The sequence below is a fragment of the Populus alba genome, chromosome 19 (genome assembly GCF_005239225.2).
Source record: "Populus alba chromosome 19, ASM523922v2, whole genome shotgun sequence".
In the NCBI taxonomy this organism is placed as follows: Eukaryota; Viridiplantae; Streptophyta; class Magnoliopsida; order Malpighiales; family Salicaceae; genus Populus; species Populus alba.
In genome coordinates, this window is record NC_133302.1 from 16,730,218 (window position 1) to 16,757,005 (window position 26,788).

The 26,788-nt window shown below is 33.7% G+C and overlaps 1 protein-coding gene and 1 pseudogene across 1 annotated transcript; both read left to right on the plus strand.

The window, feature by feature from the left end:
* Positions 1 to 7,272: 7,272 nt before the first annotated feature.
* Positions 7,273 to 23,226, plus strand: LOC118044348 (disease resistance-like protein DSC1; annotated as a pseudogene).
* On the plus strand, positions 10,339 to 14,019 carry LOC118044339 (uncharacterized). The gene is made up of 5 exons (XM_073406934.1): positions 10,339 to 10,788; positions 11,068 to 11,625; positions 11,707 to 12,408; positions 12,489 to 13,100; positions 13,182 to 14,019. Exons 1-5 carry the CDS (start codon positions 10,339 to 10,341, stop codon positions 13,863 to 13,865), a joined length of 3,006 nt encoding a protein of 1,001 aa, XP_073263035.1. The 3' UTR covers positions 13,866 to 14,019.
* Positions 23,227 to 26,788: the final 3,562 nt, after the last annotated feature.

The following is a 26,788-nucleotide window of genomic DNA, read 5'->3' on the forward strand; positions in this document are numbered from 1 at the left end:
ACTCGGTAACAAAAGGCAAGTCCCGCAGAGATGAGATCGGTTTTTTAAACCATGTCCGGGTTTCTAAGTTACCCAGGCTAATCCTAATTTTTTTTTTAAAATAGAAATGATGTCGTTTTGATAAATATATATATATATATATATATATATATAAAATTAATTAATTATAAGTTTTTAACTGGATTTTATTAGGTCAACCATGTTACGAGATCAAACCACCAGGTTAATCGGATAAACCAAAATTTTAACTATTTTTATTTTTTTATAAACCCAATCTAATTTCAACATCAGATTAGCAAAGTCTCGAATTAACCACCCAACCAGGCCGTAATTTAAAAATACAAGAGCCGATGGCCCACGTCGTCTCTAGGGCAGCAGTTATTTTAGTTGATGCTTCACAATTCTATTGAGTTTTATTATGAATTCTTACATAACTTTAGGGTTTTTTATTTTATTTTTTTAGCACTGGTAAGAGGTATTATACTTTTTTTAGGCTGTTTCCAGAGGTGGAGTGGAGCTTGCGCATTAGAATTGGAGGATCAAATTAAAAAACAAAAAATTAGAAAGGGCAAGAGTTAAAATTTAATAATTATAGAGCTAAAATTTATAATTATTTAAGAGAGAGGCAGGGAAAAAAATAATTTTTGCACGGGCTGGGGCCCCTGCCGGCCACTCCTGTTGTTTTTATTAGACAACTAATTTGAAATTCACTTGTTTATTCTAAGAGAAAGTGATTGCATTTGAAAAGTTACAGCTGAAATGTAAATAAAGATATTTCGAAGTGTTTGGAATCATAGTAAATTTCATTTTGGAGGCTTTTTACAAATATATTTTCTTAAAAAAATAAGTTAATGTTTTATTTTAGTTTTTTCCAGTAATTTTGATATACTAATATAAAAAATATTTTAATACATTTTTAAATAAAAAACACTTTTATAAAACATCATTTATTGTAATATTAAAAAATACACTTATTAATAATAATATAAAAATGAGATTAATAAGGCGCTTATTATGCTTGTTGACTTTATTTTTCTTTTAGTTGTAAGAAAAGATGAATATATGAAAACTTGAACATCAAATCAATTGATAGATGGATAGTAGAACAAAGAGATCATGATGAAAGTGCATAGGGGTGTTTTAGAGTTAATTTTAAATTAATTTTTATTAAATTATTTTGATATGTTGATTTTAAATATAAATTTTAAAAAATATTTTAATTTTTTTTTAAAAAAATATTTTAAAAATCAAGCTCTACAATACTCCAAAACATCCTTAATTTACAAATCCAAAAAAGTTTATGATATAGGATATAATTGACATAATCAATTGATAGATGGATATTACGACAAAGAGATCATTACGAGGGTGCAGCAAATTACGGATGTTTTAGTGTGAATTTTAAATTATTGTTTTATTAAATTATATTATTTTAATATTTTTAAATCATTTTAAAGTATTGATAACATAAATATTTTTTTTAAAAAAATATATTCTAATATTTTTTTAAATAAAAAATATTTTAATAAACAACCACTACATTGTATCTTAACATCCTTAATTTATAAATTGAAAAAAGTTTAACAGATGATATAGGATATAATTGACATAATCAAAAGTTAGGAGGGCATTTTTTGTTCAAAAGCATCATTTAGTTGAAGATTCTTTGAGATGCGCAGTTTTTATTAACTTTTTGCAGGGGGGAGAAAATCTGGGAAACCATTCCCAACATGTTTTTACCGACATGGATTCAGATCTTGAAAAAAAAACACTTTTCCTTTTCTTTTCTTTTTCATTGTATTATTTGAACATAATTTTTTTTTTTTCATATTTTTCTAGAATAGTGAAATATCGCTCCATTGCTTAACGAGACCATAAGATCTCCTGTTTAGGTGGATTGAATCTGTGTGGGTGCATAATAATATCCTAATTAGGCAGGCCTTTTAGTTTGGGCCTATGTTTATATCCTAAACCGGGCTTTCCCTTGACTTAGGGAATGCTTTTTCCACGTTATGATGTGAGAGATCTAATTTTTTTAAAAATCTAAAACAATATATTGATATTATTGTTTTTTTTTTAAAACAAAAATATTTTATAATTATTAAAACAAGTTAATAAAAAATATTAAAATACTATATTTATATTTTATGTGATTGAAAGCTTAAAAAATCATAAATGTAATACAATTATTTTTAGAGTACATTTAAAAATTTTAATTATAAAGCACTAAGTTTAATTGAATCTTCATGAATAATTTATTATTATTATTATTATTATTTATGGGGAAAACTAAGAGAGAGAGAGTCCAATGTCTGGCCTAATCTATTTATTTATTTTAAAAAAATTAAAAGGATGGATAATATATTATTCGTCTCTTATTTAAAAAAAAAAAAAAACAAAACCACAGAAAACCTGCTGTATGTACAAACTAGAAAATTAAGTGTTGCTATCAGCTCTCAAATAGCAACTTGCACCCTGTCATACGCGCCTTTGCAGAATAAGCCACAACAGGAAAATTATTATAAATTGACTAAGAATATATATTAAAGTTCTTTACTTTTAACAATAAAATTTAATAAAAAAAATCTTATTCTTTTTTAGTGTTGCAGGGTAATATATAGTCAATATTATTAAACAACTTTAAAAGTTAAATTGATGAGGAAAAAAAGTTAAAAGGGTGCTTTTAATTAAGCATTATTTGAATGTATTTCTTAAACTTCATTCATAATTGAATTGTGGTAAAACAAAAATTGAAAATCAAATATTCGAATAAATTACATTCTAAAGACTACTTTATCTATATAACTACTTTATATGTCCGTCGGTGAATCTTTTGTCGGTAATTTTTTGTCCGTCGATAAATCCATCGGTAATACAAAATATTATTAGCGATGAATTTACTGACGGAACAGACGCGTCGGTAATAATATTTTTTATTACCGACGGATTTATTGACGGATTTATCGATGGATTTATTGACGAAAATTTCCGTCGGTAAATATTTAAAAGCATTTTTAAAAAATTCATTTTATAAAATAATTAAATTAACATAAATCAACACTGTATAATATATACTCAAAATGCTTGGAAAAAATAATAAGAAAATCAACTTAAACAAATTTGCAACAAATAAATAAAACAAAAAAATAAATTCAACTTAAAAAATTCATATGAAAAAAATGAAGTTGCAATTGCTAAAAATTTAAAAATCCTATAAATAAATCAACTAAAAATTGATCTTAGATGAAAAAAAAAAAAAGTCTCACAACAACATATAGTGAAAAAAATCATGAAAAAAGAAAAAGCTTACCTTAATGTACTTGCAAGTGAAGCTAAGGAGAGAAAAAAAAAATTTGTAAAGCATATTAATTTTAAAAAAACTAAGAGGATAAAAAAAGAAAGAAGAAGAACACATACCCGAGCATGAAGGAAAAGAGAAGGAGATGAGAAGAGAAAAGAAGAGAAGGAAATAGATATCGATGTTTTTTTACATATAGTGAAGAAGAAGTAGAAGTAGAAGTAGAAGTAGAAGAAGAAGAAGAAGAAATGAGTCTGTCTCTTGTGAAAGAAGCGGATTCAAGTTTTTTATTAGGGTGCGTTAGCAACGGATTTACAGACGGATAATTGAATATTAATATTTTTTAATTATTCCACCGGTAATATTTAATATAAATTTTCAACTTCGTAAAAAGTTTTCAGAAACCACCAACAATTACCGACAATTTTTCAATCCGTCGGTGATTCTGTTTGTAATTTTTAAATGAAAATTTTAAATCAATTGAATTTTTTCAGAAAACTACCAAATAACACCGACAATTTTTCAATCCATCGGTGATTTTGTTCGTAAAGAACAACAATTAACAGTGCAATTGGAAAGTGAACAGTTCTGGAGTTCTCTGAAAAATTTCATCGGTGATTCCCTTTGTAATTGACATGATGAATAATGTTCACAGTTTACCAACGGATTTACCGACGAATCATTTTTTTTTTTTGCTTTGTTTTAATTTTTTTTCCCACGGTAATTCCCTCGGTATATACCGAGGGAATATGTCCATCGGTAAAATCCCTCGAAAATTTATCGACGGAAATATTCCCTCGGTATTTCCGTTTGTATTTATTGATTTTTCTGGTAGTGAATTAATTAAATATGTTAAATAATTTTTAGTTTATATTAGGGGTGTTCACGGTCCGGTTCGGTCCGGTTTTAACATAAAAATTCAACCGAACCGGAAAATATCATTTCTTGTTAATATAACCCGAACCGAACCGAAAACCGGTTCAAACCGAACCGGTTTTGTTCTGTTCGGATCGGTTTTTTAGCCTTAGAAACCAGAAAAACCGAAACTAATAAAATAAAAGAAAACTTTTGGGGAAGAGGGAAGGGGGAGGGTGAGTGGGGTGAAATGTTTTGGGGAAAAGGGAAGGGGAGGGTGAGTGGGGTGAAATGTTTTGGGGAAAAGGGAAGGGAGAGGGTGAGTGGGGTGAAATGTATTGGAGGGGGGGCCGACAGATTAAATTATTGAAATAAGTTAATTAAATTGTTGAAATGCGTTTCAAAGGGGAGGGAGGTTCGGTTTAGTCCGGTTCAATCGGTTTAAGCTTTTTAAAACCGGAACCGAACCGGACCGGATGATTTTTTTAAAATTTTTAATCGGTTTATTCGGTTTTTTTATCGGTTCGGTTTTTTCGGTTAATTTTTTCTCGGTTTTCTCGGTTTAATCGGTTGGTCGGTTTTTTTGAACACCCCTAGTTTATATGGTTATGTTTTTAAGTGTGTATAATAAATTATAAACAAAAAAATTAAACACATGAATTAATTTGGAGCAGAGGAAGTAGTGCTTGTGATCTCATGTGACTTCTCCTCTTCAATGTGTGGCTTGATGTGTCTAAAGTCTAAACTCCTGGCCGCTGAGGTCATGTGGTTTACTTGACAGAGGAGTGGAGGATAACAATTATCTTGGTGTTTGAATGCAGACGTCACTGAGGTAATGTAATTAAGAGTGTGTTTCAGATAGGGATATGGTTGGGTTTTTTTAAGGTATAATTTTCTTAAAGTATAAATTATATCTAATTAAAAATAAAAAAAATACATGTTTTTTTTATATAAATTGCAACAAAAAAATCAACCACACCTCTATTACAAACGCACACAAAGAATGATTAACTTCAATATTTTTTATAAATATCAAATTAATGTTTGCAGCCAAGATGTTAAGGTGGTGAGTTTTGAAAAAAAAAACAAAAAACAAAAAGGGAATGCTTTTGCAACGATGGACCAAACTAAAAGGATAAAGCTTCGTCTTCTAAATAATTGGGCGTCATGACCGACCCATTTATCCGAATTAATTAATTAATAATTAATTAATTAATTAAACCCATGATGACTTGACCTCTGAAATCCCAGAATCAATTACTATAACTTCTCTTTTCTCTTTTATCAGCCTATGATAAATGCCCAAAGTCATAAAAATAAAAAAAAAATGGGCAATTTCTTTAGTATGTTCAAGCAAAAAACATAAATGGACATAATTCAAACTAAATATTTTCTTTAATCTTCAAATTTGGTTATTTAAGTTATAATTATTTGAAATCAATAAAATTGAAATTGGCTTTTCCCAAACCGAGAATTAACCAAGAGATTAAACAATTAAGGGACTAAAATAAAAACAGGACATGAACTTCCCCTAACCATATAAATCAATCCCTAATCTTGACAAAAAAAAACTAAATATTTTTTTTAATCTTTAAATTTGGTTATTTAAATTATAATTTTTTAAAATCAATAAAATTAAATTTTGCATTTCCAAATCAAGAATTAACCAAGAGATTAAACGACACATCAAGAATTTCATGTGTATGCATGAAAAACAAATAACCAAGATCAAATCATAAAGCAAAGCAATGTTAAGGGATTAATTACTTTTTTCTTTAGGAAAATAAGAATTAAATTAAATTATAAAACTAGATGATACATGTTATTTAATAGAATTACCAGCTGAAATGAACATTATTTTATCATCAATTATAAAATATATATTTTTTGTAAAGTTTTATTTTTAATAGTTTTTTACTTCAGTATTACTTCGTTAATCTAAATATAAAAAAAAATGGTAGGCAACTGACTAGTTAACTTTAAAAAACAAAAATACGTTAGGAAGACCCTAACAAATTACGTTAGGAAGCCCATCCATTGGAAACTAAAAAAGAAAAAAGAAAAAACAAATCATAGGCTATTGCAGGGTACCGTTGCCATTGGCAAGTCCATTGGGCGACGTATTTGGTATTGACCCCAAAGTCTTCTCACTTGCACCTGTTTCTTGATCAATAATTGGTATTGACTCCTAAGTCTTCTCACTTTCACATATTTCTTGATCAAACCATCTTTCATTTAGATAACGATGAGATTAGATTGTCTGTAAGAATTTACTTGATGGAGTAGCAGAAGGCAATAGACAAGAAAAATCATCTCTCATCATCAACAATAATCAGCTTCTTTGTATTGTTTGCTGATGGAAAACACAAGTCAACTGTTCTTATGATCTGTTGGTAAGTCTTTCTGGTTCATGCGTCTTCTTTATTTAAGATTATATATACGAGTTTGATAAGTTTGTTTCATGAACGTATTAATTCTTCCATCTGTAATTCTTTTTGCTCAGCTAGTGACTGTTCTTGCGATGAAAGTAATAGCAAGCTAGCATTGGTATATAGCAAGTGACAAGTGATCAAATTAAGATTGATCATATCAAATTAAGCTAGTATATATCAATCGTTAAGAGTTTGAGGAATTTTCTGATAAATATAAGGTGTGTGGGTTCTTGTACTATTAGACTTCAATTTCTCTTAACGAATGTTCAGCTGTTGAAGTGGGTGCTCTTTGTATGTCTTTAGGAGAAAAAGGAGAGCACTTATTGATTTCGATTCTTAGTGATTGAGGAAGACACGATCTTGTAACTGTCTGATATGGCATCTTCATCTGCTGTTGCTCATAAATGGAAGTATGATGTGTTCCTTAGTTTTAGAGGCAAGGATACGCGCAATAATTTTACCAGCCATCTCTATGATGCTTTGTGTCGTAAGAAAAATCAAGACTTTCATTGATGATGGGCTTGAAAGAGGAGAAGAAATTACCCCTGCCCCTTCTGAAAAACGATTGAAGAATCAAGAATTTCTGTAGTAATTTTCTCCCAGAACTATGCATCTTCTCCGTGGTGTGTGGATGAACTGGTGAAAATACTTGAATGCAAAGAGACTTATGGGCAGATTGTTTTTTACCGGTCTTCTATCATGTGGACCCATCTGAAGTTGATGAACAGACTGGGAGTTTTGAAAATGCTTTTGCCGAGCTTGAAAAAAATTTCAAGGGGAAGATGGACAAGGTGCCAAGGTGGAGGGCTGGCTTGACATATGCAGCCAGTATATCTGGATGGGATTCACAGGTTACTAGGTAACTATAGATTCTCATCTTCAACCTTTTTTTTTCTTCTGGAATTATAGCAATTAAAATTTCTTGTGCATTTATAGTTTTTTTTTTTTTCTCCTGTAAATCATTTGTGCTTCTTAGTTCATAGTACTTGTTGCTTGAAAAGGCACAAGTCTGTTCTGTTTTTAGTGGAAAACTAGCTTCCTCAACAGCCAATGGACTTGCACCTTAATGGTACAATATCGAAGGGGGAGATCTTGAGTTCAAAAGCCTCACCTTCGACAACATTTTGCTTATAATAAAAAAAAATTCACTCCCATACATTACCAGTTTCTTACAGATTTTTATATCCGACGTAAAGATACAATTTGAGTTAAAGATGCTTTCTTTCATTTTTTGCAGTCCGGAGTCCAAACTAGTAACAGAAGTTGTGCAAACTATCTTGAAAAAAGGTTAAATCTTGCTTCCCCATGCAAGTTAAGAGGTTTGGTTGGAGTAGATTCACGCATTAAGCAAATCAACGAATTACTATCTATCCCCAGACCTCATATCCCCAGACTTCATATCCGCACAATAGGAATTTGGGGCATGGGTGGTATAGGCAAGACAAACTATCGCGGAAGCTTTCTTCTATAGCATCTCAAGTCAATATGAAGTCTGCCACTTTCTTCCGAACATAAGGCAGGAATCAGAAAAGGGTCCATTAAGTGATCTACGAGATGAACTTCTTTTCTAAATTTACTGGAGGAAGAAAAATCTTCGCGTTGGCACACCACATATAGGACGTACTATCATCCAGGATAGACTCCTTCAAAAGAAAAGTTCTCCTTGTTTTGGATGATGTGAATGATGTACGACAATTCCAGCATTTAATTGAAGAGCGTTCGTTTGGTGAAGGCAGCGTTGTGGTTGTGACATCAAGAGACAGGCAAGTACTTAAGAATGTAGCTGATGAAATATACGATGTTGAGGAATTAAACTCCCACGAAGCTCTTCAACTCTTTAGCTTGAATGCTTTTAAGGGAAACCACCCCCCAAAAGCTTATATGGAGTTGTCAATCAAGGCAATAAACTATGCCAAAGGGAACCCGTTAGCTCTTCAAGTTTTGGGTTCCTTCTTATTTGACAAAGGGAGACATTTTTGGGAATCTCAATTAAATGAGATTGAAAGCTTTCCTGAGCTGAATATTTATGACTTGCTGAGAATAGGCTTTGATGCACTACGAGATAATAACACGAAGAGTATATTTCTCGACATTGCATGTTTCTTTAGAGGGCATCGAGTTGATTTTGTAAAGCGGATACTAGATGGCTGCGGTTTCAAAAACAGAAACTGGATTTAGTGTTCTCATTGACAGGTGTCTCATTAAAATTTCAGATGACAAGGTTGAAATGCATGATCTTTTGCAAGAAATGGCCCATGAAGTCGTTCGAAAAGAATCTCTTGACGAAGCTAGGAAGACAAAGCAGATTGTGGAGTCCTAAAGATGTATATCAAGTGTTGACCAATAATCTGGTGAGATTCATATACACGAAAGTTTTCCTTTTCATACGCAATGCAATATGGTTGTAATAGTAAGTTTAAAATCTTACTTAAACTTTGTTTCTCCTTCAATGGTTTTCAGGGAACTGGAAAAGTTGAAGGGATATTCTTGGATGTTTCAAAAATAAGAGAAATCGAGTTGAGTTCTACAGCCCTGGAAAGGATGTATAAACTTCGACTGCTAAAATTTATAATTCTGAAGCTGGAGTTAAATGCAGAGTGCACCTTCCTCATGGCCTCGAGTCTCTTTCTGAAGAGTTGAGGTATCTCCATTGGGATGGATACCCTTTGACATCTTTGCCTAGCAATTTTCGTCCACAGAACCTTGTTGAAATTAACCTATCATCTAGCAAGGTTAACCAACTGTGGAGAGGAGACCAGGTATTCTAAAATAACTCCATGCATGCATAGTTCTTTCTTTGAAATTTATTGTGGTATGCACGTGTAATTTCTTTCTGTTGATTTCATTTTGTTTCAGAATCTCGTCAATTTAAAAGATGTCAACCTCAGCAATTGCGAGCACATGACTTTCATGCCAGACCTTTCAAAGGCCAGAAACCTTGAGAGATTGAATCTTCAATTCTGTAAAAGTTTGGTTAACTTTCCTTCATCCGTTCAGCATCTGGACAAGCTTGTTGATTTAGATTTGAGAGGCTGCAAAAGACTAATCAATCTTCCCAGTAGAATTAATTCAAGTTGTCTGGAGACTCTGAACCTTTCTGGTTGCGCAAATCTCAAGAAGTGCCCCGAGACTGCAAGGAAACTGACATATTTAAATTTAAATGAGACTGCTGTTGACGAGCTTCCCCAATCAATTGTGGAACTCGGTGGACTTGTTGCGTTGAATTTGAAGAACTGCAACCTCCTGGTGAATCTTCCAGAAAACATGTATTTGTTGAAATCTCTTCGAATTGCTGACATCTCTGGCTGCTCATCTATCAGTAGGCTTCCTGATTTTTCGAGGAATATAAGATACTTGTACTTGAATGGAACTGCAATAGAAGAACTTCCATCTTCAATTGGTGATCTAAGGGAACTCATTTATTTAGATCTAGTTGGCTGCCACAGGCTAAAGAATCTGCCGAGTGCGGTTTCTAAGTTGGGATGCCTTGAAAAACTTGATCTTTCCGGTTGCTCTAGTATCACGGAGTTTCCAAAGGTGTCAAGAAATATAAGGGAGCTGTATTTAGATTGGACAGCAATACGAGAGATTCCCTCCTCAATAGAATGTTTGTGTGATCTTGCTGAATTGCACCTCAGAAACTGCAAACAATTTGAGATTCTTCCAAGCAGCATCTGCAAGTTGAGAAAACCGGAGAGGCTTAATCTCTCAGGTTGCGTCCAATTTTGGAATTTTCCAGAAGTTTTGGAGCCGATGGTATGTTTGAGATATCTCTATTTAGAACAGACAAGCATAACAAAGTTGCCTTCACCGATTGGAAATCTGATGGGACTTGCCTGCTTGGAAGTGGGAAACTGCAAATATCTAAAAGACATCGAATGTTTTGTTGACTTGCAATTGCCCGAGAGATGCGTGGATTTAGATTGTTTGCGTAAGCTCAATCTAGATGGTTGTAGTCTATCGGAAGTGCCGGACAGTCTTGGTCGTTTTTCGTCACTGGAAGTGTTAGATCTAAGTGGAAATGATTTTAAGACTATACCTATAAGCATCAATAAACTCTTGGAGTTGCAATATCTAGGATTAAGGAATTGCAAGAGACTTGAATCATTACCGGAGCTTCCACCACGACTATCAAAGTTGGATGCAGATAATTGCGAGAGTTTGAATCATTACCAGGGCTTCCACCACAGCTCATCAACTGCAGTTGAGGGGAACATTTTTGAATTCATTTTCACTAATTGCTCGAGATCGCGTTGGTTCAATCAAATCTTGGCTTACTCATTATTGAAATTTCAACTTTACACCAAAAGGTTTATACCATCAGGTTTGTTTCTCAAACCTCTGATATAGATCTTTTTTTTCTCTATTTGCCACCTTTCATTTAAAAAAGATGTTATTTGAGTTGTGTTTACAGCTGCCCGATGTTCCAGAAGGGGCATGTAGTTTCTGCCTCCCTGCAGATGTGACTCCGGAGTGGTTTAGCCATCAAAGTTTGGGGATCTAAAAGTAACATTCCAGCTATCTTCACATTGGGCTAATAACCAGTTCTTAGGTTTCTCTCTTTGCGCTGTCATTGCATTTGGTTCTGTCGGCCATAGTTTGCAAGTTAAATGCACATATCGCTTTCACAATAAGCACGGTGAAAGTCGTGACCTCGTTTGCTATCTCCATGGTTGGTATGATGAGAAGCGAATCAACTCAGCACACATATTGGTGGGGTTTGATCCCTGTGTGGTTGCCAAAGAAGATTATATGTTTAGTGAATATAGTGAGGTCTCTGTTGAGTTCCAACCAGAATTTATGAACGGAAATCTCTTACCATTTGATCTTTGTCAAGTACATGAGTGTGGGGTCCGTCTACTGTATGAAGATGGGACACATCGCTTTGATTTGATCAGGTCAGACTATTTTTGTTTTTATCCTATGAATGGTGATGAATGGCAAACAATGTTCCAAGCCAAGAGAGCAAGGTTCCAAGGCATGAGATGGGAGGATTATTATGTCATGTGTAGGACCTATGAATTCTTGGCGGACCTTCAGGTTTGCTTCTTAAACCTCTGATATACTTTTTTCTTTCCTTCATCTTAATTTTAAAATGATGCTATTTGAATTGTGTAACAGCTGCCTGATGTTGTAGCCGGGCCATCTAGTTTTTGCCTCCCTGGAGACACGACTCCGGAGTGGTTTAGCCATCAAAGTTGGGGATCTACAGTAACATTCCAGCTATCTTCAAATTGGGCTAATAGCGAGTTCTTGGGTTTCTCTCTTTGCGCAGTCATTGCATTTGGTTTTGTCCCTTATAGTTTTGATTCTGCCTGGCAAAGGTTGCATGTTAAATGCACATATCACTTCCGCAATAAGCATGGTGATAGCCGTGACCTCGATTGCTATCTCCATGGTTTCCATGACCTCGATCGCGATCTCCATGGTTTGTTTGATGAGAAGCGCATCGACTCAACATGCATATTCATGGGATTTGATCCATGCGTGGATTCCAAAGAAAATGATACATTTTGTGAATATAGCGAGGTCTCAGTTGAATTCCACCTAGAAAACAATTTATTTCATTGTTGTCATGTGATTGAGTGTGGGGTCCATCTACTGTATGACGGTGGGGCGTTTGGGCTCCATCTACTGCATGCTAATGATGAAGATAAGATACAACGCTTTCATTTGATATTGTCAGACTCCTCTCGTTTTTATCCTCTAGATCAAGATGAATTGGAAGGAAGGTTCCAAGCCAAGAGAGCAAGGTTCCAAGCTGATAGATGGGAGGATTATTTTGTCATGCGTAGGACCTATGAATTCTTGGCGGACCTTCAGGTCTATTTCTTAAACCTTTAATATACTTTTTTATTTCCTTCATCTTATTTTAAAACGATGCTATTTGAATTGTGTAACAGCTGCCTGATGTTGTAGCCGAGCCATCTAGTTTCTGCCTCCCTGGAGACGCGACTCCGGAGTGGTTTAGCCATCAAAGTTGGGGATCTACAGTAACATTCCAGCTATCTTCACATTCGGCTAATAGCGAGTTCTTGGGTTTCTCTCTTTGCGTTGTCATTGCATCTTATTCTTTCAACTTTGAGTTGCAAGTTAAATGCACATATCACTTCCGCAATGAGCACGGTGATAGCCATGATCTCTATTGCTATCTCCATGGTTGGTATGATGAGAAGCGCATGAACATATTCATGGGATTTGATCCCTGTGTGGTTGCCAAAGAAAAGGATACGTTTAGTGAATATAGCGAGGTCTCAATTGAGTTCCAACTGGAAGATAAGAACGGCAATCTTTTACCATTAGATCTTTGTCAAGTGGTTGAGTGTGGGGTCCGCCTACTGCATGCCAATGAGATATATCGCTTTGATTTCATCATGCAGAGATACTATCGTTTTTATCCTCAGGATCAAGATGGATTGGAAGCAATGTTCCAAGCCAAGAGAGCAAGGCTCCAAGTCAATAGACAGGATTATTCTATCATGTATAGGACCTATGAATTCTTGGCGGACCTTCAGGTTTGTTTCTTAAACCTCTGATATACTTTTCTATTTCCTTCTTCTCATTTTAAAAAGATGCTATTTGAATTGTGATAACAGCTGCCCGATGTTCCAGCTAGGCCATTTAGTTTCTGCCTCCCTATGCCACCTAGTTTCTGCCTCCCTAGGCCACCTAGTTTCTGCCCTAGGCCACCTAGTTTCTACCTCCCTGGAGATATAACTCCGGAGTGGTTTAGCCATAAAAGTTGGGGATCTACAGTAACATTCCAGCTATCTTCACAGTGGGCTAATAGCGAATTCTTGGGTTTCTCTCTTTGCGCTGTCATTGTATCTTCTTCTTTCAACTTTGAGTTGCAAGTTAAATGCACATATCACTTCCGCAATAAACATGGTGATAGTCGTGATCTCTATTGCTATCTCGATGGTTGGTTTGATGACAAGGGCAACGACCCAGCACACATATTCGTGGGATTGGATCCCTGTTTGGTTGCCAAAGAAAAGGATACGTTTAGTAAATACAGCGAGGTCTCAGTTGAATTCCAGCCGGAAGATATGAACGGCACTCTCTTACTATCAGATTTTTGTCAAGTGGTTGAGTGTGGGGTCCATCTACTGCATGCCAATGAGATGGATCACTTTGATTTCAGCATGCAAGACGACTCTTGTTTTCATCCTCCGGATCGAGATGAACTGAAAGCAGTGTTCCAAGCCAAGAGAGAAAGGTTACAAGGCATGAGACGTGATGATTATTTTGGCTATGTTTTTCCCCGGAGCATTAGATGAACAAAAGAGAAGGCATAATAAATGACATTTGGGTTTTACAGTAGAAAACTTTAATATATTATTGTTGTTGTTGCTACGATAGTTAAAACTAGAACACCCCTTGTCTTCATGATTAAATGTTTTTATTTAAAGGTATTTTGTTTATTTTATCATATATTTTAATTGTTTATTATCTTTTATATTAATTGCCTCTTAGCTTAAATTATAATTGTCGCACCCCGAAAAAAATCAGTCGGCGGCATCGGGCTGGCGATTTATGTCTCGTTGTATGGTTGTTTGCTTGAATTGGTTCGTTGGAGTCGCCACCTAGTAATTTATTGAAGGCTACTAGGAAACCGGATATACTGGTCTGGTCAGAGATTCACGGGTACGGGACTGGTTGTGGTTAGGGAAGGTATTAGCACCCCTAACACACCCTACCTGAGGTAAGCTGCTTCGCGAATTTGATGTGTTAAAGAAGTTTTAATAATTGTCTTTTCATTGGAAATTAGAAATATCACTTACGTATAAGTTAATAATTCTTAACCGTGATCCAATCAAAATATTAAATTCTTCTTTTGATATCTGCAATTTTATCATTAAAAAATAAAATATATATAAAAAATAAAACACATACAAACACACACACATACACTTCCACTATTTTTGTTTCTTTTCTTTTTTTCTTTTTTCTTTTCTTTTCTTTTACATCCATATTTACAAAATACAAATAAAAATTCAATACTAAATAAAAAAAATTACAACAACTCAAAATTACAAAATAATCCCTAAAATTCAAGAAACACAAATCTGAAAAGCATTCTGGGTCTGCCTGAACAGTGATGAGGGAGGCTGCTAGGTGTGTGCACAGTGCTCGGGCGGCGGCGGCGCGTGAGCCCACGCGCCGTCGCGAGAACGCCGGAAAAAAGGGTTGGCCGGATTCTGCTTCTTCTTCCTTTTCCCTCCCCGCAGACGGTAAGAAGCCACATCATCTACAACAAAAAAACAAACGCACAAACAGTCGATTTTAAGCTTTTATTTCTTTGTTTTTCGCGGATCTGATTTTTTTGTTCTTTCTTTCTTCTCTGATCTGCTCCTTCCTCTTCTTCTTCAGATTCGTCTTCTCCGTTTCGGATCTGCAAATGGGTCTGTTGTGTTCTTCTTCTCCTCTGCTTCAGGTGGCGCCCAGTATGTCCAAGGGGCGGCCGGCGACTGAGCTTCGGTGTGGAGAGGAGAGTCGCCCACCGGCTACTCGTGCGGTCCGTTACCCGCTGGATCGGGTAGATCACCGACCCTTCTTTCTCCTTCGGCTGACGGTGAGGAGGCAGAGAAAGGGACTGGTCTTCGGATGTGGTGGTCGGCTGCTGTGGGAAGGAGACGGGTCCGTGGCTGGCCGCTTCGGTGGAGGAGACGCCGCTGCAAGGCTGGTCAGGCGGAGATGAAGAGGACAGCGAGGCTGCTGCTGGTGGCTTGGGTTCAGTGGAAGCCGGTCCGGCCACTAGTCTGTGGGGAGGAGAAAAATGGGGAATGGAGGCCTTGCGGCTGCTGAAAGGTCCGGTTGAAGAAGGAAAACAAAAGCTGAGGGAGGTGGCGGTGTGGCTTGGCCAGCCGGCTGGAGAAGAGGAAGAAGAAAAATAAACCGGTGTGTTTGGGTGCTGTTTGGCCGGGTTTGGGGGAGCTGTGGCTGGGGGAAGGAAGAAGAGAAAAATAAAAAATCCAAACGGTAGGGGGCTCCGGCGGCTCCCTTTGGTTAGAGATGGATTTTAGGGTTTTTTGTGGTTTAGGGTTTTTTGTTGTATTTTCTGGTGTTTCCAAAATTAGCCTCCCTCTCTCAAAAATCAGTTTAGCATGGTATTTATAGGAAAACATTTGCTAGGTTTTTCAACTTGGTCCCTCAACTTCTTTCTTTTTTGTAAATTTTGATTTTTCTTATTTTTTTGTATTTTTTTGAAAACGAGCAATATCAACGTCCACTCAAATGCGAAAAATCAATGATTTAAAAATGACGCGTGAAAAGTCGAACGCGTTTGAAAATCTTTTAACAATTTAAATTCTTTTTTTAGACGACGTTGAAAATGCTAAAATGACGAAAATATATTAAAAAACATATTTTTTTGGATTTTCTTTGTTTTTCTCAATTTTTTGGATTTTTTTGAAAATATATCAAAACATGGGTCAAAAATTGGGTAGCAACAATAATAAAGAAAAAAAACCATTTTAAAAAAAATAAAAATACCTCTTTTGCGTCAGGTTTAGATTTTCTGCTTTCAATGGTATTTTAGTCGTTTTACAGTGCAATTAATATGAAAAAAAAAATTATTTATCCCTAATCAATTTAAAATATAACAAAGGGGCCATGCATAAAAACTTCAATTCTTTTGGAAGCCATTGCTAAATGTTTTTGGTAGAGGGTAAAAATCATCTTTGTAGTATTCCAATGAATAATGCTCATGGGTATGGAGATAAAGTGTTTTTCCATAGGGTTTAAGATCTTTTAATCTTGTTTTTAGAGGAGATGCAAATTACTTCTCTCGCGGGTTAAAACCATAATTATCTGACCCGGGGGTTGATCTGGCCGAGTCTGATCTCGGGTTATATAAGTTGATCAACCTAAATCAATTCGATTTTTTTTAAATTAAAGTTTTAATATTTCATATAAAAAAAAATTAAGAAACAATCCATGTGAATATAAACTATTTATAAATTATTAATTTTCATTACACGTATACCACTCATTTTAAAAAAAAAAATGAAGGGCATGGTCGAAATACAACTGAATACAAGTCATTTTTTGTCCTCATAAAATTTTTAATTTATTTTGCTATATATGTATATATATATACACACACATCAATCTTGCCCATTACTCTATTAAAAATAATGCTTGTTGACTCCCAAAAATTATGTTAATAAAATTGTGAGATTTCAAGAACAAATTAATACCAATTAAGAAAAAAAAAATCTCAACCGGGTTTTGCCGAGTCGCCTAAACCATAGGTGAACTGAGTTTTTATTCATTCTAATTTTTTGCCTTACTTAGATTGGTTTAATTATCAGATTGACTCGCGAGGTCGGTTTAGATTTAATAACTATGATTGAAACGGTGCATTAAGTCTAAGTAGAAAAAAAAATGGTTTCATTTGTAAGTAGTAATATTTCAACCGTTAAAGTTTTTTTAAACATTAATTTAATTATAATGGCAATCATGTAATATTTTTATAATTTTTGTTGATTGAGTTTGTCATAACCCAATTCTGGGTTATTTCTGAAAAATAACTTCTTTTTCAAAATAAAAATGAAAAAAATAAAATAAAGGTTGGCAATATGAAGAAAGTAGGCCGGGGAATTAAGTTGCAATTTTTTGTACCCCATTATGCCCAAAAAAGGAGAAAACAATGCAAATTCAAAGTCAAATTAAATGATTATTAGACGAATTTGTATAAAAATTAAATCTAAGGACATAATTAAATTTTTAATAGGCCAATTTGATTTAATCATGGGCCAAATTGAATTTTTAATTATGTTTAAGAATTAATATGGGTCCAATTAGAGGATTTAATTAAGTGCAAGGACTTAATTATACTTTAAATGGGTCAAATTAATTTTATTTCGGGTTTAATTAGTGAAAAAATAAGTCCAAGGACATAATTAAATTTTTAATAGGCCAATTTGATTTAATCATGGGCCAAATTGAATTTTTAATTATGTTTTAAGAATTAATTTGGATCCAATTAAAGGATTTAACTAAGTGTAAGGACTTAATTATACTTTAAATGGGTCAAATTAGTTTTATTTGGGGCTTAATTGGTAAAAAAATTAAGTTTGGGAGCCTAATTTAGGTTTAATTGAGAAGATTGAAATTTTAAGAGATCAAATTTAATTTTTACTAAGTTAATTGGTTGAAATTAGGGGTCAAATTGGAAGCAATTGAAAGTTTGATGGTCAATTAGGGGTTTCATTGAAAGAAATTGACAGATGGTGGACTGAAATGAAATTTGGCCAAAAGACTGTTCATTATCTTCTTCACTTTTTTATGAAAAAAGCTGGTTCGATTACTTATTTTGCAGCTGAATTTAGTGTACCTACCAGCCACCAAAGTTGACAAATCTTGCACGCTAATGATCCCCTACAATTTCTATACATCTTCAAGTAAACAGATCAGTCTAAATGGCAGCAAGACGGCGCCGGCCTAAACATGCCAACTCAGGCAGTCGTTTCTACAGTTTTGACAGTGCATCATGCCTACTTTGAGCCAACGGTTGGGATCCTTTCCAACTGAATCAAGGGTTGAAATTTTTCCCCAACGTAGACAAGATTGCCCTCTTCCATTGCTTATAAATAGAGGCGGATTTGATGGCCTGAGGGAGGAGAAAATCGGGTCCAAAATTTGCAAAAAACCAGCCTTCTCCCAGTTTTTTTTTTCTCTGCAACGAGTCTTCTTTCTTCTTTCTCTCTCCGCCATGGCCTTCAGCCACCACCACCCTCATCACTAGTCTTCCCAACATCAGCTCCACATCAGGAAGCCACCTACCGACCACCTAGAGCCACCGTTAACCTTTCTCTCTCCTCTCTGCAGCTCCTCCCGTTTTCTTCTTCTTCTTTCTTCCTACTCTGCCACCCGCCACCAGCTCCATCGTTGAAACCATCGGCAACACACCATCAACCTCGGCCAGAACACTGCAGCTCCAGGTTGTCCGCCATCTCTCCCCTTCCTCCTCCTCCTCCTCCTCCTCCTCCTCCTCTTATTCTTCCTTCCTTGTTGTTCACTGTGTGAATAGTAGGCATGAATTATAATTCACGTCCTCCTGTTCATGTAGGACGTGAATTGTGTGTGTGTGTGTATTATAATATTTAAAAAATAAAAAAATCCAAAAATTTTCAAAAAAATCATTTGAAAAAAATATGATTTTCTCGCATATTTTTTCTACTAATTTTGCATAATATCAGATTGTATATTTACACTGTAAAATACAAATCCGGTATTAAAATACTGGTTTTCTCCAAAATATTTCAATTTTTTTTTAAAAAATTCAAAACATTTTCAAAAAGAAAAAAATATCTTGTCGCATACAGCCAAATCCTAAAATTTTTCCAAGCATATTTTTCATAAAAAAAAAAAAAAATTGCATATTTTTCATGTTAAAAAAATTCCAAAAATGGATATCGTAACCAGTTTACGATTATCCATTAGGATTTGGCCAACATGTCAAAAATCTCTTTCTAATCTTTTTTTTGGGGGTCCAGATGTAGACTTTAATATTTGTGGGGTGTAAAATTACACGATAAAGTACTCCCTCAAGTATTAAAGATACAAAGTGTAGAAATGCGATGCTAAAATTCAAACTTTAGAATAGTTAGGATTTAATCCAATAAGGTAGAGACTTTCTCATGAAGAGAGATTTGCCTTTAGCCTTAGAAAAGACCAACAGAAACCTAACTAAGAAAAAACAATCAAACAACAATGCAACTTACCTTAGGTAAACTGTGGGTGATGCGTCTTCCCCTTGCACAACTAGTTTCTTACTCAGACTCTCACAGATCATAGGTTTCTAGTGACCATAATACTAGGTGGCGACTCCTAAATATTAATCATAATTTTATGATTAAATTAAAAAATCATTCCCAACACACAACACACCTCACCATAGGAGGCACGACAAAGAGCCTCTGTTGTCGGCAGACGACATCGCGACCCCCCGCGACAGAGTTTTCAAGCGCCTAACTTTATAATATCAACAAGTGAAAAAGTTATAAACAATATCAACAATGATATCTTGGCATGTAAAGTGTTTTTCTGAATCTATAAAGAAAAAGTGAAATCTCACTTTATAATAATAAAAAAAGTAAATGATATTTGCATCTCACAAATACAAATGTAGACATAAATGATATTTTTAATAGTAAATGATATTACATCTCAACATTTTAGATTTATTTAAAAAAATAAAATAAAAACACCATATAACCTGCTGTGCGAAGATAATTAATATATTATTAAACAATAATCAAAGCATGGATGGGTAATTGCTACACATTCTAATGGATACAATGTCACCGAACTGTCCACGTGTTGATAATCCAGTAGTATCTTTCTAAGTTGTGAGGTACTTAACTTTTCTTTCCATCCAATAAGAAAAGTCTCCACCATAATTTCTGCCTTTTAGCGCCCTCCATTATTCTAGTGGATTACACATAGTCCATTATATTAAAGAAAAGAAAAGAATAGAACAGAACAGAAGAAGATCGGCAACATATCATCCCTTTACTTTTTACTTTTTATTTTTAAAAAGGAAGCAAGGTCCCCTGAGAGATGGAGGGAGTGTGAGGGCCAGCCAGTGTGAGTGGAAAATCATGCCATTTGATTCTGATGCGGCTAAGGAAATTACCACGAAATTACCACTCAATACTCTGCTAAACTTTTAACTTTGACAAATATAACATCGCTAGTAATATGAAATGTTAACTCTGCTAAGCTTCAGTCCTCTGTACTTTACTCATCAGCTACCCTTTCCGATTGCTGCAATTTGATCATTAAAGTTACCTCATAAACTCCATAGAGAGGTAACCTTTGCCATTGTTGCTACTGATCCCAAGCTCTTTTTTGTTTTCATGTTTTCAGCAACAATATTAATTGTTACATGACAGCAACATTAACACTATATGAGTGTGATAAGTTTGTTTCATGAACATATTAATTCTTCCATCTGTAATTCTTTTTGCTCAGCTAGTGACTGTCCTTGCAAAGAAAGTAGTAGCAAGTGACGAGTGACCAAATTAAGCTAGATCATATCCATCGTTAAGGTCGATGAATTTTCTAATAAATATATGCTGTGTGGGTTCTTGCACTCTTAGACTTCAATTTCTCTTAATGAATGTTCAGCTGTTGAAGTGGGTGCTCTTTCTTTGTCTTTAGGAGAAAAAAGAGAGCACTTATTGATTTCGATCCTTAGTGATTGAGGAAGACACGATCTTGTAACTGTCTGATATGGCATCTTCATCTGCTGTTGCTCATAAATAGAAGTATGATGTGTTCCTTAGTTTTAGAGGCAAGGATACGCGCAATAATTTTACCAGCCATCTCTATTATGCTTTGTGTCGTAAGAAAATCAAGACCTTCATTGATGATGGGCTTGAAAGAGGAGAAGAAATTACGCCTGCCCTTCTGAAAACGATTGAAGAATCAAGAATGTCTGTAGTAATTTTCTCCGACAACTATGCATCTTCTCCGTGGTGTTTGGATGAACTGGTGAAAATACTTGAATGCAAAGAGACTCATGGGCTGATTGTTTTACCGGTCTTCTATAATGTAGACCCATCTGATGTTCCAGAAGGGGCATGTAGTTTCTGCCTTCCTGGAGTTGTGACTCCAAAGTGGTTTAGCCATCAAAATTAGAGATTTACAGTAACATTCCAGCTATCTTGATATTGGGCTAATAGCAAGTTCTTGGGTTTCTCTCTTTGTGCTGTCATTGCATCTTATTCTTTCAACCATAGTTTGCAAGCTAAATGCACATATCACTTCCACAATTAGCATGGTTGGTATGATGAGAAGCTCATTAACTCAGATCACATATTTATGGATTTGATCCCTGTTTGGATGCAAAAAAAAGAGAAAAAAAGACATGTTTAGTGAATATAATGAGGTCTCAGTTAAATTCCAATTACTGGAGTGTGGGGTCCGTCTACTGTATGAAGATGGGATACGTCAGTTTGATTTGATCATGTCAGGCTTCTCTCGTTTTCATCCTCTGGATGGAGATGGATTGGAAGCAAGGTTTCAAGCCACGAGAGCAAGGTTCCAAGGCATGAGATGGGATTATTCTGTCATGCATAGGACCTCTGAATTCTTGGCGTCCCTTCAGGTCGGTTTCTCAAACCTCTAATTTACTTTTTTCTTTCCTTCATCTCATTTTAAAAAGATGTTATTTTAATTGTGCTAATAAGAGCCCAATTTTTCAAAAAGGATATCTAGTTCTTGCCTCCCTGAAGATGTAGCTCTGGAGTGGCTTAGCCATCAAAACCGGGGATCTATAGTAACATGCCAGATTGCTAGCTATCTTCACATTGGGCCAATAGCGAGTTCTTGGGTTTCTATCTTTGCGTTATCATTACATCTGCTTCTTTCAACTTTGAGTTGCAAGTTAAATGCACATATCACTTCCACAATGAGTACGGTGATAGCCATGATCTCTATTGCTCGATAATGCACATATCACTCTGTAAGTCCAAACTCTTTTCTTCTTTCCACTTAGTAGTACTCAAACTGATGCTACCGTTAGTTTTAAGGTTTGAGAATTGGGTCTGTTTTGTTTGTTTCTTTATTTCAATTATCAACTCTCTGTGGGTTTATTGATTGAGATTGCATGTTTATTTGATAAATGAAGCGTGCTGTAAAGCTCCAAGTCTCACGGTTTGCCTTTGAGTTTAGCTGAATGAAAGATTTATTTGCTGAGATTTAAGTAAAAAAGTTATTTTCTTATCAAATTATCGAGCGTAAGCCTACATTTGAGCATGGTTTCTAACTTTCTAGTCCATTAACTGCAAGCATTCCCATAAAATTTTTGAATCCTTGATATTTGTTGGCATTTTGGCATGGAAGGATCTGGTGATTTTTTTGTGAAGAAATTTTTGAATCCTTGATATTTGTAAGGTGGGTTTCAGCGTTTAGTGTTTAATGAGTTTAGTGATTTGTCCTTCTCTTAAAATTCTCGACTGTTGTTTAGTGTTATCGACATCCAGATATGATCATTGCACAAACGATCTATCCAGTCAGATCACCTATTTCTTGGATATGATCCTTGTTTGAATGCTACAAAAGATTTTTGGTATGGTAATTTCAGTGAAGTCTCAGTTGAATTCTCCGTGGAAGATATGGACACCAACCCCTTGCATTATTGTCATGTGAGCAAGTGTGGGGTTCGCCAACTATACACCCAAGCAGAGAACTATTTTGATTTTATCTTGCCATACTGTAAGTTTTTTGCAGCAACTCCAACGGAATTTAGACAGCTTGTACAACAATTATGTGGAATCACTCAGAGGGCGAAAACCATTCTTGAACCCACTAATGCCGGCGTGGGAAAAAACAAGAGATGCCATGATAACAAGCGTGACAATGAGGCGGAACCCGGTGGAAGTGGCTTCAAGAATGGTGCGGAATCTACCACAAATGACTTGAAGGTTTACAGTCGGAGACCTAAAAGGTTCAAGGAAATCAAATGAAATTGTTTCATGGCCAAAAGAACTATATGGAAAGTATTCCAATAAAAGCTTTCTGTACGTAGAATAATATGTTAGACAACTAATTTGAAATCCATTTGCTTATTCTAAGAGAAAGTGATTACATTTCAAAAGGTAACAGCTGAAATGTAAATAAAGATATCTGGAGCTGTTTGAAATTGAAATTCCAGTAAATTTTATTTTGGAAGTATTTTAAAAATGTGTTTTCTTAAAAAAAAATAAGTTAATCTTTTATTTTAGTGTTTTTTTTTAGTAATTTTAATATGCTAATGTAAAATATATAAAAAATTATTTTGATATATTTTTAAATAAAAATTATTTTTAAAAATATGTCATAAATTATATAATCCTAAAATTACACTTAGAAATAATAATATAAAAATAAAAATTAGCAAGACATTTATCGTGCGTGATTTTGTTTTTCAATTAATTATAAATAGAAATAAACATGAAAACGTTAATTTTGAGAAGCATCTCCTGGCTGCTTCTCACAATTAATTGACGTGCACAGTGCAATTCATTTGCACTGTGCACGCCAACAGTGCAATTTATTTGCACTGTTCACGAGAACAGTGCAAATGAATTGCACTGTTCACGTGAACTCTTTTTTTTTTTTTTTTTTTTAAGTGTGTTTTGTTTTTTGTATATATATTTAAAAAAAAAAAATTAGTTTAGAGTGAATTAAATTCACTTGCACTGTAATATCAAATCAATTTTATTCCTGATAATATTTTATCTAATTTTATATAAAATATTATTTATTTTTATGAAGTAATAGCAATAATTAAATCCATAAAATTTAAATTAAAAATCATCAGTATTAATATATATTTTTAAAATTATTTTATAACCTCAATTTTAAAAGCACTCTTAACCAAACATATTAAACTACTTTTTATTCAACCTCAATTTCAACCACAGTTTTAAACCAAACACCTATTTTTTTCAAACCAACCTCAACTAAAAGTACTTTTTATAAAATAACTTTTTTTTAAACCACAACCACAACAGCTACCACAATACCAAACACACTCAAAGAGATCACGACGAGGGTGCGGTTAATTATGGGTGTTTGCGGTTAATTATGGGTGTTTGGGAGCGAATTTTAAATTATTTTTTATTAAAATTTAATTTGTTTTTGTTTTAAATTATATTTTTTTAAAATTTTGAAATCGTTTTGATTATTTTAACATGAAGAATAAATTTGAAAAATAAATAAATAAATATTATTTTAATGTTATTTTTCAAAAAACTTTTTAAAAAAATAACAACAATAATACTCTTAAACAGGCTAGACTGTGTGGGTGTATAATAAATTTTATAATCGTTAAAGTAATTTAAAAAATATTATATTTATATTTTATGTGATTGAAAAATAAAAAAAATACTAAATATAAAAAAAAATTAAAATACATTCGAAATTTTTAATTATAAAACACTGAGGTTAGTTGAATCCTCATGAATAATTTATTATTATTATTATGAGCACAAAGGGCTGGGCCCAGTATCTAGTCTTAATCTATTTATTGTTTTTTTGAATTAAAATGGTAGATGATATGTTATTTGTTTTTGTAATTTTTTTTAAAAAAATTACAGACCACCTATTGTTTGTAAAAAAATAGAAAATTAAGTGTTGTCATCCACTCTCGAACTGCAACCTGCATCATATAACGTGTGCCACTACCACATAACAAGAAGAAAATTATTATAAACTAACTAAAAATACATATTAAGATTCTTTACTATTTATATTCATATTCACAGTAAACTATCATAAAAAGTCTTTGCAGGGTAATATACATAATCAAAATTATTAAACGACTTTAAAAGTTATATTGATAAGGGAAAGGCAACGAGTGCTTTTAGGATATTCATTCACCATTATTTGGATGTATTTCTTAGACTTCATTTATTATTGAATTATACATGAAATGTACATAAATAATTTTAGGTTTGTAAAACTCAAATTGATAATTTTTAAAAACAAACCTAGAATCTGGCCAATTAAAATACACACCTTAGCATTACACATAAATTATTTTTAAATATACTTGTGTTTTCGTGTTTTAAAAAATGCTTTTTGAAAATACTAATTACAGGAAAATTGCTTATATATATTATATTAACACAAACTCCTATTAATGACAATCTAAAATCATATGTGGTAGGAAGAATGTTCTTTGTACCCATAACTCTAGGCAACTTGTGAGAGCTTATAGATATATAAAAAATATTGAACCTTAGGGTAAAGGATTCTAAACACTTCTTCTTCTACTTCTTCATCCTTTTATACCAAACCTCTATAGTGTCCTTAATCCGAAGACCCTAAGAAAAGGACTTTTTTTTTTTTTTTGCTAGTCTACTACATATTAATCATCATCTAACAAGAAAACTAATCTATCTTGGCTGTGAAACGCGAGCTTATACCTTTTGTAAAGGTTTCCATAACCTCATTAATTAGAAAGCTGCTTTAGTAGTTCTTAGGTTTAATCTCTTATTTTAGTAGAGTACTGGGACATAACTTTAACATCCTTTTTGTTATTTACTCAGTTGGATTAATTTGATAATATAATTAAGAAAAACAACAACAATAAAAAATGAACTAAAAATCTTTTGACAATGACTAACTTCAAAAAATAAAGGATTAACAATATCATGGAAAAAATCATTTTAATAATTGTAAAAGGTCTCAATGATTTTATTTGATCACAAAAAGAAATTAAATGAGAATGAAATAACCCCATTGAAAGAAAAATGAAGAAAGAATAAGACCTTAATTTCTAATAAATAAAATATTGAAGGATAAAATTAAAAATAAATATTAATTCCAAAATTCCTAATATAATCCTCTAGACCACCTAATATGGACGGTCACTCAAAGTCCTAGTTCATTGGGATGGTCTCTCTCCTGCTGAAGGGGAATTCACTGATGAATTGAAGCTGCAGTTTTCATAATTCAACCTTGAGGACAAGGTCAGCTTCAAGGAGAGGCAATTGCTACCAGCTGAAGAAGATGAAAAGAAGAAGAAATTAATCCTTCAAATTCAAACTGACATTGACGTTGCAGCCTCCTACGCACCGTTTCATTTATGTCCTTAAAGTGCACCGTTTCAATTAGCTAATTAGGGTCTTTTTCTCTCAGTTGATTTACGCACCGTTTTGTTAAAGTTACTCCATCTCCTGAAATTTCTTGGGAACAATTCTAGAAAGGGGTTTCAATGGCTGAGGTCACTACTCTTTCTCCATTTCCTACCAGCTAACTTACCCACTTCCACGGGTAATATATTTATACTAGTTATATTACCCGCGCGATGCGATGCGGGTTAATTTTTTTTAATAAAAATAAAAAAAACTAAAATTTAAAAGTGTTAGATTTTTTTGTAAAACTATACCTAAGAGTCTTGGATTTAGTTGCAACATCTGACCAAAAATAATATTTATAATATTAATAATAACACTAATGAAGAAAAAGAAAAAAAAACTAACAGGAAAAAAAAAACTAATAAAGAAAAAAAATATAAATTAACTGAGTTAATCCTTCAAACCAGGTTAACCTGTCAAAACCTATGATTTATGTTATAAAAATTTGATAACTAAATTGAAAAAAAAAAAATTTGATGGGTTAACCCGTCAATCCTAGGATACGTGTCATGAAATTCTGATAATTAAATAGAAAGAAATTTAACATTAACAAATTAAACTAA